The sequence below is a fragment of the Cygnus olor genome, chromosome 10, assembly GCF_009769625.2.
Source record: "Cygnus olor isolate bCygOlo1 chromosome 10, bCygOlo1.pri.v2, whole genome shotgun sequence".
NCBI lineage: Eukaryota > Metazoa > Chordata > Aves > Anseriformes > Anatidae > Cygnus > Cygnus olor.
Window position 1 is genome coordinate 7,770,490 of NC_049178.1, and position 13,011 is coordinate 7,783,500.

The 13,011-nt window shown below is 38.0% G+C and overlaps 1 protein-coding gene across 4 annotated transcripts in view; it reads right to left on the reverse strand.

Annotated features, from left to right (window-relative positions):
• The window catches only part of SFMBT1 (Scm like with four mbt domains 1), a 92,325-nt gene that overhangs the window by 13,795 nt on the left and 65,519 nt on the right, over positions 1–13,011 (reverse strand). For all 4 annotated transcript variants that reach the window (XM_040569278.1, XM_040569277.1, XM_040569279.1 and 1 more), the window contains 11 exons: positions 12,509–12,749; positions 12,047–12,135; positions 10,873–11,119; positions 9,252–9,349; positions 8,048–8,149; positions 6,718–6,868; positions 4,958–5,040; positions 3,369–3,495; positions 2,547–2,660; positions 1,447–1,489; positions 22–86 (listed from right to left, as the gene is read on the reverse strand). In XM_040569278.1, coding sequence (XP_040425212.1) covers positions 22–86; positions 1,447–1,489; positions 2,547–2,660; positions 3,369–3,495; positions 4,958–5,040; positions 6,718–6,868; positions 8,048–8,149; positions 9,252–9,349; positions 10,873–11,119; positions 12,047–12,135; positions 12,509–12,749 — 1,360 coding nt within the window. The remainder of the gene's footprint in view (positions 1–21; positions 87–1,446; positions 1,490–2,546; positions 2,661–3,368; positions 3,496–4,957; positions 5,041–6,717; positions 6,869–8,047; positions 8,150–9,251; positions 9,350–10,872; positions 11,120–12,046; positions 12,136–12,508; positions 12,750–13,011) is intronic.

A 13,011-nucleotide genomic window follows, 5' to 3' on the forward strand; every position in this document is an offset into this window, starting at 1 on the left:
CCTGCCCTTCCTGATCAATACCTGAGTCAGAAGAGTTTAGTTCCTGGTTCTTTAGTCCATCATGAACTGTCCTTGAAGACAAAACTCTGAAAGGCAAAGAAGGAGGTTGGGGAAAGGGACAGATAGTAAGGACAGCGACCCCTCAGCTGCTAAAACCCAACCATTAAAAGCCAAAACCGTTCTTGCTCCAGCTTTATTAATTTGCTTTTTATACATTCTATATTTCATAACATTGCTCACGTCAACTTTTTTTTCTTAAATATACAAAGACTATTGATTTCAATTTGGAAAGAACTACTGTACTGCTAACAGCTAGCAGCAATCATACTTTGCTTGAAGCATATGGGCTGGCATGCTGATCATAGAATCATAGTTACACTAACATATAATCTGATAATCACTTTACACAAAGCAACTGAAAATAGTTTACTTTTTCTACCTCCTTTATCTTCATTTCACAGCACAAGGCAATGTACCGTCTTACCTTATGCACTTTGAAAAAGATGGATTTTAAACAGAACTCAATCAAAATGAATCAAGCACTCTGGTAAGAATCCCAATTACAAAACATGGAAGAACAGTCTGCTCGTTATTTTAAGAACAATGAAAACATTGGCAGAACCACCGACAGATCTGGTGTTTGTAAAGATATAAGTCAATAAAACCAACTGTGAGGCATTCTACTGAGCATTTTTGAGCAGGCTCAAATGAAGGAGTTTCATATGCACGACAGTTTGTAGATGAACTGTAGATATTAGTAGGATTTTTCTTTCCTTTGTGGCTAGTTTGGCCTTGTAATTAATTAAATTCAGGAAAGAAGTATTAGATGTACATCTACTGAGTAACAGTATTCACGCTAGAAATGAACTTTCTAATCAACTGTGCAAAATCACAGCTATGTGTTAAGGCAGACACGTTTTCTAAGCATGTTTACCTTACAGCAACTGTATTATTTCAAAAGGGAATACAACAAAAGGGGAATTGAAAAGCATTTTTGTACTCTTCCCTATTAATCACCATTAAAAAGGCTAAAGCACATGTGATTATAAATTCACATTCTTAAGATCAGGCTAGTTCTTCTTAAATGTATTTCAATACTCACAGATAATGAAATTTTTAATCTGTCATTTCTAAGATTGCAAGTCTAGACCTTCAATGACTTGACCTATTCAACAGGTCAACTCAGTTCAGCCACACTAGCATTGCTAAAAAACAAATTTCAAGCTTTCTATATCACTATCTATCACAAGCTTTCTATACCACAGTGGCGCAAGAGGTCTTTTTCAATATCAACAGGAACTATCAACATCACAATAAACAGACTAAGGAATCTCTCAACCCTCAGTAGAGGGCTTCTCTAAAGTTGTGTCCCCTAAGACAACAGATTTACCAATTAGGGAAACAAACAAACACACAAAAAAGACCCAGCAAAACACTGTTACTTACTGTTTCTCGGGTTGAACTACTGCAATCTTTTTCTGCTTGTTTACTGAAAGGAAGGAGAAGAAAATAAAAACCACAAAGCACAGGAAGCAAGCAAATGAAGCTTCTACTACTGTATTTACTAGACACCTTTCCTTTAAGTTATATGCCAAAGAGAATCTATACTCAAAGTCACTGCAACTGTTAAATAGCTGACCCACTAGAGTCAATTCTTACCTTACAATCAGATACTAATATTATAATAATGGTAGTAAATAATAAGATAAGGCAACATGTGCCTCCACAGCAATTTCAGGCTTTGTCCTCATCAAACATCTGGCTTTTTTTTAAGCTTCTTTTTTCTGATTAGGCTCCTCCCTCCTCTGCTCTTGGCATTGCAGACATTTCCCAGACGAGTTTCTCTTGCTTTGACTTGCAGTGAATGACAGCTCATTCCAATCTTACCATTTTACTATCTTACCTAATAGACATTCTTCAGTTTTTCCATCTCACATTAAGCTTTAATAAACAGAACTCACTAACCAGTTGGGAGAAGGCACTCTCTTACGTTACTTAAAGTGTAGTTAGAACAGATAGGATTTACTTTTCAACATTTTGCCATTGAGGGATCATGACAACCTGGCACATTTACAAAGCCATTCCTCCTCACTTTTAACTCCCAAATGCATACATACTCAACAGTGTTTTACTAAGGCATTAATTTTGCTTGCACAACCCAAGTATAAAATCAAGCAGTCAGACACATTGCAAGAACAGCTCAGACAAAAGTATATGCACAGCACGCGCGTGTGTGCATGCATGCATACATATCATTTCTTTACTGTGGCTAATGCATTGTTTCCACGCTCTCTTACAGGCTGTGAGGGTCTCAAACCAACAGTGCCTATTTTGGAGTTGTTGTATGGATTCCAACTCCACTGAAGTATTTCTCACAGCTGGACCAAGAAGGCAGGGAAACAGTTGCCAAAGGGATAGATTGTCCATACACAGTGGAAATTTCCAAATTCAGTGATGCCGGAACTAACTGTGCAGTAACCTACTCTCAGAGGTCTCACCATCTCTATCAAACCAGCTAACCACTGCAAACAAAACACAACTGATACCTATTGCTTTGCGAGGAGGTCTGAGCTGATATCCATTCGTCTCACACCAACCCACTGGAAATATATCCATTGATTCCACGCTCACTATACAGTCAGGGACGGGCTTTTTGGAACCTGTTCAGTTAAAAGAAGTAAAAATTGAAACAACTCATAACAATCCAAAAAACTCATTTGGTTAATGCTTGCTATGTTGCCAGAGAAGCTCCCTTTTTTTTATTTACCGTTGTATATGGTACACAATATCAATTGTATATTCATCCTCCTTTATTACCCAGATTCCTTCCTGACCTCATTTCTTTCCTCTTAAAGCTGGAGATGGGAATTTGCCATCCACAGGTTAGCAGAGATGCACAATGCAGAGTAAATGCATGCTGATGTACTTTCAATCAAGAAGTAGGATTAATGTGGAGGGTGTCTCATATAGCCTATTCAGTCCTAATGAAGAACCTCTCCAAAAGTTTTCTTCCTATGTCTGGTCAAAGCTTGGCTCAGGATGGAAGTCACTCATTTATTTAAAAAAATGTTACAAGGCCCTTGCTTTCTAAAAGATACTGATCAGCCTTTCACACAGTACACTAACCTCGCACCGACACACTGCAGTGCACAAATGCAATTCTTGCCTGGCTTAAATAAACACTGCCATACAAAGCTAGCTGGGAAACAGGCAATGCAAATGGTTTGCTGTGTTTTTATTGATGAAACAGTGATTTGCTGCCAATATTCAGCAGGTAGTGAGCTTTTTCCAGATACTTTTCAGGTTAGATGATGGTACCACAGAATAATCAGTGTAACTGCTACACTTCTCTTCCTGGTTATGCTTACCCTCCAGCTGAAGCCAGAGGTAAGAATCTTTCAACTTGGTGACTGTAGCAATGCAAACTTCTTCAGGATCAACAGGGTTCACAGCCTCAAGTTTCATATTCTCTTTAAATCCGTGGTCAGAAGTTAACTAGGAAAAAGACAGAATACTTCAATAGAATACCATCTGTATATCCAATGTATGATATGAAAAGCCATGAACAGGAATAACACACAAAAACCACAATGTCTGAGTATCACAGAAGGACAGTCACAAATAGAAGACTTCAGATAATTAGCATGTTAAACACAAATAATATATATTACAAACTATAAAGAGTTTAAGTTAGGAAAAAAAAAGATTCTATAGACAGACCTAGAAGAGAACATATTTGTACTCAAAAATAAGGAGGCTGAGACTCTCTGAAAGGATTCATTCCACTCCATGCAATCAGGGATTCTCTGCTGCCTGCTACAGAAGTGATGAGTCCAACATATAGTCTGACAAGGCTTTCTATTCTATTACGTTAGCTTGGAAATTTATTTTAGGTTTGCAAATAACATTTCTGCCTCTTCCAAATGAGTCCTGGCAGACAGCAATGGAAGCTTTCTTTCTGTTTTATATTTTTGGATAAGTAGGTTTTTGGATTTATTCAAAAATTCCTAAAAAGTAAGAATGTGTATTTATCTAGATCCGAAGCACCTGAATTAAAAATAACAAGTAGAAGCCAGACAGAGGGCTCTTCCTCCAAGAGCTACTCTGCAACATAATTACAGGATCAATATATAACAAATTCTGAAACTAGCCCACAGCAATCAACTCTTCTCAGAAAAAGGATAATAAATTCAATGACCTGTTCTGAAATGCCACAGCTTACAAGACAGAACAAGGGCAACAAAAATTCATAGATAGCAACACCCTCTTCAAAAAATGGTAATTATTCATTTTAATTTCTTTCCTTAAGCATTGCAATAGCCCGAGTATTGTAAATGGAATTGGAAGGTAGGTGTTAATGGCATCCTTTTCTGCTTGACAAGGTATTCTGCTCTGGGAGACAGCAATTCTGCTCTGGGAGACAGCAGTACTATCATTATACCAACAAAAGCCCAAAATCTAGCAAGTACTTCAGGCATTGATTAATGTAAAATGATTACTTGGTACTAATTTAAGATGGCTGGTTATTGATTAACACAATGGGATGAATTTTTCATGCTGAAAGGAAGGAAGACTGAAATAATGTACTAAGTAAATGAAAACAAGGTCTATTAAAAGGCCCTGTTTCCACAACCACAGGAGCGCCTAAGATTGATGTTATTTTATGGCAATTCTGTGGACTCTTACACACTTCCATTTCACAAAACAGTCATTTCTTTTGATCTGCTTTATCACTGAACTGATCCGCTTTATAACTGAAGAGTTTGGTCCAATACTTACTTAGATAAGAAGTTCATATGCACCTACTTCATTCTACCCTCATTTGCACTCTTTTAACTCTTCCATTTCAACAGTTATCACAGGCAATTTAAATCAAAACCATGTAAAATGTTTCTTGCTGGAATCAAGCGTATCATTCACATATCAGAAAAAACATTTTTCTGCAAGAGAACCTTACCGAAGGGAAGCAGCTCTGGGGAGCTGCCTCAGCACCGCATTGTTTGAGGTAGTCTGCCCAATCGAAGTCCTGCCCTGGATAACCTGGGCAAAGAACAAGCACAGGAGTCAGTTTAACAGCATGAGAGCAAAGGACTCCTTTCAAGCTGACATGACATTCGTTTGGACCACTTCAGTTTGTCAGCTGACTATGGCTTCACTGAGCCCATAGCACGGTTCTCATATATTTGAGATACTCTCTTTATTACCAGTGTAGATGAGCTTTGGGCACTGCCTCACTTTGACTCCTGTTTTGGCTTGAAATGGCATCAAACTGAAAGCAACTTCACAGAGAGCATGCTGAGGTTTGAACAGAATATATCTAAGCAGACAAGGGAAGTTGTTTTCATGTTTTGTTAAATAGAGCATCTAAAAGCTGCTCAATAGCAACATATTACTCTCTTAAACACTTATTAAATATCAAGCCTTTAAAGAGAGCAGTTAGTCTTTCCTAAAAGTGTCAAGTTTGCCAATAGCTGTAAATCTGCATATGCTTGAAGGGAAGAGTCTTAACATGGAGTCCTTCAGGGACAGAGCAACTCTCGAAAAAAAGGACAAATTAAATTTTTCTTGGAGGAAATATTTTGCTTTCCCCGATCTCATAAACAACAAGTAACTGAAAGGAACTGGGTGCAAAATAAATGTGCTGCCATAATAGTTTGAGACTGGCAGTATAATAGCAAATGGACAACAGCAGCAGTTGATTCCAGAAGTGTCTTTGAAGTGCACCACTCCAAGGGGCATCTGTGACAGGGTTTAATCAAACAAAATTTTAAAACTAGTCTGAGAATATAGCATTACCATAACTATCTACAAACATCAAGTGAGGGCCTAACCACAGACAGACCTATTTATTCTTCTCAGTTTTATCAGTGCCAGTGGGACTTGAGACCTGACGTTAATTCAGAATGCCCACCATTTCCTGCAGGGTTAAAAGAAGAGAAGCTTAAAATCTCCATCATCTCCAGACAAATGCCTATAAAGCAAGGTGTCTTCTTTTACATGCAAAATTCTAGGTAATGCTGGGTGGTCAAGCAAAGCCACTTTTTGTACCTTATCCAAGGAAAGGCAAGACTACACTACACTCTTTGCTCCTCTGATGTCGTGAGCACATAAACCAAAACATTCCCACTTCTGTGGTGGTGAATAAGGGTACCAAGTCCCTAGTTTTACAATACCATTGTCACTTCCCTTTTGCAAAAAGGTCTTAATAATTCAGTAGCTGAGGATCACTCCTCAGTTCTGTTCTATCTTGAAGGAACATTTTAGTAATCTGCTACCTTGCCTGATAGGTCCTTGGAAAAAATACTTCATTAACATTTAAAGTGATAAGATACTCTGAAAATATTTTAAGACTTTGAATAACAATGTTCTGATCTGACTAGAAGCAAACATCCAATGCATGGACCACAGACTTCTGATATTATGTTAATTAATGCTGAAATCAGCATCACCTTTAGCCCTGAAACATGTCCTCCAAGCTTTCAGGTTTTTATGCAAGGCCAGTCCCCCTAGCCACTGCTACCTTCTCCAATCCAAGCACATACACAGGAAACCTCAGACTCACTAACTCAAAACTCCTATGTCTCAGAATCTTTCATTTTCTTCACTTTTCCTACTACAAGTAATTCTTTTGCAAAAGCGTTGTCCTAAACATAGCACTCTGGGGACTGGCAATCTACTTCAAAGAGGAGGGAGCATGACAAACCTGCACAAACGTACCTGGTGGAGGACTAAGATGCAAGCCATTCTTCAGACTCCATTGCACAGGGAAAATTCCAGCACTGTTGACATGGCAAATATAAGACTGGCTGGTTGTACGCTCTGGTCTCAAGTCATCAATTTCTATCATGAAATATTTTTCATTGTATACCTGTAGTTAGCCAAAAGAGTACCATGTGGTCTTGTAAATAGCAGATAATGATCTACTTCTCCTTCATTTTGATAGCTTTATAAAACAGCATAAAAATAGAAACATTTAAAAAAGAATCTGTGGGAATTGTAAGAAAGTAGACTCCTCTACATTATCTGGAAACTTAAGAAAAATAAATTGTAATATAAGGCAATGTATAAGCCTTTTTTAAAAAGTAAGGTGATCAAGTGCTATATGACCTTCTCTTACAAAACAAACAAACAAAAAACCAGCAGAGAAAATAGAACTTGCAGTCTTATATTATTTCACCAAAATTGAACTGTGTCGTAGAATGGACTGTCAAAAGTAGAACACTAAGCTCCTGAACTGAGGAGCAGAACTTCATCACCATCACAAAAACCAAATGATTTTACTTCACTTGGAACATGCTGCACCTTTTTAGTAATAAAATGTCTTATTAGAAGAAACTCCATGTTACAGTTTAAAAGAGAGCTATCACCGAAACATAAGCTATCATACTGAGAGGGTATCTGTCCTAAAGAAAAAGCTGTAGTTCTTTATTTTTGCACCAAAAACATTTTAAAATATGCTCTTGTTTTACGTTGTACAGGAACATTTTGGTTTACTACATGAAAACAAGTCTCTTTCAGAACCTTTCACCTGTTTATCAACACAGGAAGATAGAAGCTGCTCACAACCTGAGTATGCTGGGGAGTTTTCATTTCAACTTCTAAATCCACGTGTGGGCCCTTTTTTGAAAGTTCATAGCTTGTACATAAAAATGATATTAACTTTTGCAAATCCAAAAACCAAACAACTATCTTCAGCTGGATACTCAGATTATGAAGGATTGTATCTCATCTTAAAAACCCAGGTTTGACAGCTTCAGCCATTTGATCTTTTGATGTTCTATCTTTACGGAACTTTTCTTCTACTTTCAAATCCAGTGTTTTCACCATCAGCAGTTAGGATTGTTCTTCCCCCGCCCCCCCCGCTTCTTTCTTTTTTTTTTCCTCCCCCCACAGTGACCTGTCCCTGAAGGGAGACATACAAAATACCTAATTTGAAAACTAGTACAATATTTTAAGATAATTGGTTAACAAGATTTTCCTGAGCATTTGAAAACAAAAGTAGCAATTTAATTGAATCTTAGCAAGACAAGTTAAAGAATCCCAGTACCTTGAGAACCGTAGCAGGAGATATCACAAAAGGAGCCATCGGGTCCACAGCTTCTAACTTCATGCCTTCAGAGAACGAATGTACTCCAATCACAGGTTTATCCTGAAAAATCAAGTATCAGTGATCACCTGCCTTTCTCTATCAGAAAAGACCAACCTTATGTAGGTTCAACTGAAGAGGATAACTTGAGTTTTAGTAGTTCATTCTAAGAAAATAATATGTTAGAGTACTAGCAACCTCGATATCATAGAGTCTCAGCCCTGTAAGACTGCCATTTCTTTGAGTTTTTAATAAGACTGAGTCCCAAAGATATACTTCTCTGACATTCTCCACACAGAAGCAAGATGCAGAGTGGTCTGCTAAGCCAATAGAAAAGTTCTTTTTTCCCCTAACATTTAGGGCTCATCATGATCTAACCTAAAAGAGGACAATAGATGTCTTCAGTTTCAGCTTACCAAAAGGCTACAAAACAGTGTTCCTGCTCCAGACTTAGATATATGCTATTGGTTAAGATCCAACGGATTCAAGAGCAACACCACTTCCTCTTCTGTTCTGTTTATGGGCCCAAATGTAGCTGAGAAAACTGAACTAAGAACTTAAAGGATTAAATTTACATTTCCACTTCTCAAAACGTGATTTCTTTTCAAAAGATTCAAAAGATTTCTTTTTTCTTTTTCAATTCATAAAAATTTAAATTCAGACTCATTAGCAATATTTGTTAACACTCAGGATCTAACAGGGCCCATTAAATAACATATGTAACTATATCAGGTTACATATTAGATGTTACACATTAAATTTTTCAATATGCTCAAAAAATTAGGAGTGCAGTTAATACCTCAGTCCTCTAGAAGAACAGTAATCAGCAAGGCCAGCTGGTAAACAACTGGAGATGCCATTATAGAGATCAGAATCAGGGCTTTTTCCCAGCATGACAAGTAATGGCTCACATAGTTGTGATAGGTATTTTGTCTAATTTCACAAGAACTGTATTGTAGTATGATCTTTAATTTAATTTTTTTTAACTAGAATGAGCAGCAAAAAAGAAGTTAAAAAACAAAACAACAAAAAAAAACAGAAAAACAAAACAAAACATGGAAAGAAATTTGAGCAACAATGTTTGACTTCCCTGAATAATTTCTTATAAATGCAGCATTTTTCTGGTATCACACACAGAATTAAAATACACAAATTCTGTCTTTGCCTTAAAAAGATCTGTAGGAACTGATGACTCCTCTTCCTCCTCCTTCGCTTTCTTCAAGATCTCTTGCCAATCTGCTTCACTTTTCAAGGACCTAATGGCTTGAGCAAACAGAACAGGAAATAGTGAATGAAGTCATCTTTCTTCTTTTCCCTCATAAAACATATGCAGTAATGCAAATTTGATTTGTGCTCCTTTAAGTGCTACATTCACATCTGTTCAGAATCTGTGCAGGTATCTTCATTCTTAAAAACTTACTGCTTGTTAAGATTTTGCATATGTTACAAAATGGGACTGAAGTCAAGCACTATTTTATCACCTATGTACTGTCCAGTCCAGTCTTTCTGAGAAAATGGCGGTCACATCAACCCTGAGGAAAATGTCTGGAGGAATGTATGACCAGAAAACAGTCCTAGGTGGACAATGTTAGTTTGTTTTAGGCTTAAGCAAGCAGAAGGCTGAAGAAATGTTCCACATGTCTGTCTCAGTTGTATACGTTACTCTTTCAGCATCTGCAATTGCAGATCACACACCTCTCTGATAGCAGGGGAATTACTTTTACTAGGACCATGCACAAAGGATTCCTGATGTCAAGTTTCTGAATATATCAAATGCTCTTACATAGACATAAAAAGTAAATTAGTCTAATAATTAAAGTCAGAGCCTAATATTTTTAATAGACGTTATTCACTCAAATGGTGCTGTGGAATCCACTCATCTGGTTTCTGCCAGTGTCTTTGTGTGTACCTGCTCGCTGTCCTAATTTCAGCAGAGGCTGGTCAAGCATGAGCAAAGGCACCATGCTCAGTCATTTCAATGGAAATAGTTTGGGTTTCCTCAGCATGATTTCTTCTTATCAGTAAAGGGAAAACCACACAAAAAATACAACAAAAACGATCGTTCTGAAAGACCTGGACTTCCACAACTAATGCCGCAGATCATACCAGCACCTTGCATGTACGTCTGCCTTTACAGAAAGACTTTAGGGTAAACACTCACCATTTTCCAGTTTTATCCCAAGGTTTCTCCTGATCAGGAGACATTACATCACTGCTCAGCTTATAAGCAATCCATTTGTGTTTCAGCCATTTTAGGCCCCACTTCTCTGATGACCAAGAAAAGCTACCACCCACCCTGACATGCACATGCCTGGGAAACACGGAAATCTGCCCTGCTCTCTGCCCCCTCTTCCGTGAACTCATTCTCTGGGAACCTGTTTACAAGAACATTTCCATATCCACTTAACACCTCTTTAGATAGAGCCTTAAGGAGCCTACTGGATTTTGAGTCTCAACAGCAAAAGCTGCCATTGAGCAGTACCTCCCCACATACAGGAACACAAACCTACCGAAAATAATTGTAAAGGCCCCTTCCTCAGCACCCCTCCTTCCACAAATAGGTGGAACGTTCTGACAGGCAAAACCATTTAGCAACATTTGCATGAGTGGGTGAGAAGTCTTGGAGGACTATTTACTGGTGTTTTCACTTACATTTCACTAGATACAACGGCAGATCACTGATTATGTGACCATGTATACATCCAGAATGCAGATTCAGAGCACCAAAGTAGCAGGAGTATTCTCAAGCATTGCTCATCGTATAAAAGATATAAGTTTTGAAGTACCTAAAGGTGGTTGCAGGTTATATCCATTCTGAGTTGCCCACCCTAATTGATGAAGGAAAGGGTCCAAGTAGAATATCCACTGGTCAAATTTGTCAGAATCCTCCAGCCCCTCATATCGCAATTTAAGTCTCCCACCAACATTTTCTACCACATTGACAATCCAGGCTTCCAGGGAATCCCGGAAGTTTTGCAGTTCTAGTCGGGAGCCTGGTGCAATTAGATCCAATGGATTTTTCCCTCTGTGAAGCTGCAGAAAGGGAACAACAAGAACATAAAAGAAATTATTCTGTACAACAACAACAACCCCCAAATCCTGTACTTCCACTTTTGTTTTGTCCTTTATACACATTTATTTTGAATAAATCAAAGTATCAACACAAAATAAAGAAAAACATGTCCCTTACTAACACAGGACAACAGAAACCCGCATTTAGAATCACCAGTGCTTCTATCAGAACTTCTGTACTGCCTGTAGATACAGTCACACATTTCACTTAAATGCTGTTTATCGCTTTCAGAAGTATTATTCCTTATATAGCAAACATGAGCAAACATGAATAATTCCTTTTAAAAACTGACTCATCTAGCATACAAAGATAGAAATTTTAGTTGTGAGGACGATGTCAATGGTATTCTACAAAAAAAAATTATGTTCTGCACTTTACAACCAGACATTGGTAATTAAGTGATCAAGTATTGTTCTAATTGCAGAGAACGATTTAACTAGCAATGTTACAAGATTAAGTGAAACTATAATCTGCCCACTAGTAAAAGTAAAAAATTAGTGAAAGGAGTCAGCTCAGAAATGGAACAACCCGAATGCCAGATAAATAAAGGATGATTTCCCTAGAGCTGTATGAAGGAGGACCAGAATAGGAGGAAGACTGAACCTAAGGATGTTTGAAAAAGGTCTTTCTTCTGATAGAATTAATAAATAGCACAGTCCAAGCCTGCAGTGAAAGATATGTTTAAACACAACACTATCAAAATAAAATACTGTAAACAGGAAACACTAAGGAGTGGAATCCTAAGTTCAGCAGCATACTACAATGCCTCCTAAATTAAAAAAAAAAAAAAAAAGAGGCATTGAACTGACAATCTTAATAGGAGTTCCTTTAATAACAAAAGGGAAAAGCAAGACAAAAACCAACATGCAGCACCTTCAAACACTTACCCCCTCCAGCAGATTAGCAGGAGCACTGCATGCTCCTTTCAGCACTCGCTGAAGGAATTCCTGCTGGTCAGGTATCTTGTCCTTGATACCTAGTGAAAAATGAGGAATAAAAACTCTAATACTTCCTGCCAGTTAAATATCATTCGTGCAACAAGACATTACCACACTACTGTGCTGTGTAATTCAGAAGAAGCTGCCACATGCTCATCAGTAACACCTCAAAAGAAGAAATAAAACAAAAAACATTCTCTAAAGGAAATGACAAAGCAGTAGGATTTGGAGGGTGATGATTAAGATAACCACAAGTCTCTGTGTAAATCTAAGTCCAATTCTGAAATTAAGCTAACAACTCTCTCTGGTGAATGAACAAAATCCAGAGGGAGTAAGCCATGGGATTTCAGGAAAAAACAGCAGATAACCCCACCTTGTCACACTCCCCTCTTCTGCACCTGGAGGCATTACCTTCAGGCACTTTGAGAATCTTCTTGTTTTGCTCACACCAGCCGATAGGGTGTAAATCAGCTGTCATGATATCGCACCAGAAGTCAGCCTTGCGATCTTCTCCATAACCATCGTAGCGCAACAGGAGCAGCTGCCCACAGGTAGTAATGATGGTGGCTACCCAGTAGGTGTTCTGGTCAGACTTGACAGCTACTTCTAGCTTCATACCAGGGGCAAAACCATTCTGCAAACTTGTATCCACCTGAAGAGAAAGATCATCACATCTGAGCACCTCCAAGAAAACTTCATGGAACAACATGGGGAACAACTTAGACATAATCATTAGCAAAAACCCTCAAGCCAAATGCCATCCAGCCTCTTCAGATACACAACTTCATCATGTTATGGAACCCAAATTAGACTGCACATTGAATCAGAATTAATGAAATCTCCTCCACGCTTCAGGGTACTTTTCAATCTTCAATTAATACCTTGCAATGCATCTTCCTGTCCCAGACAATACC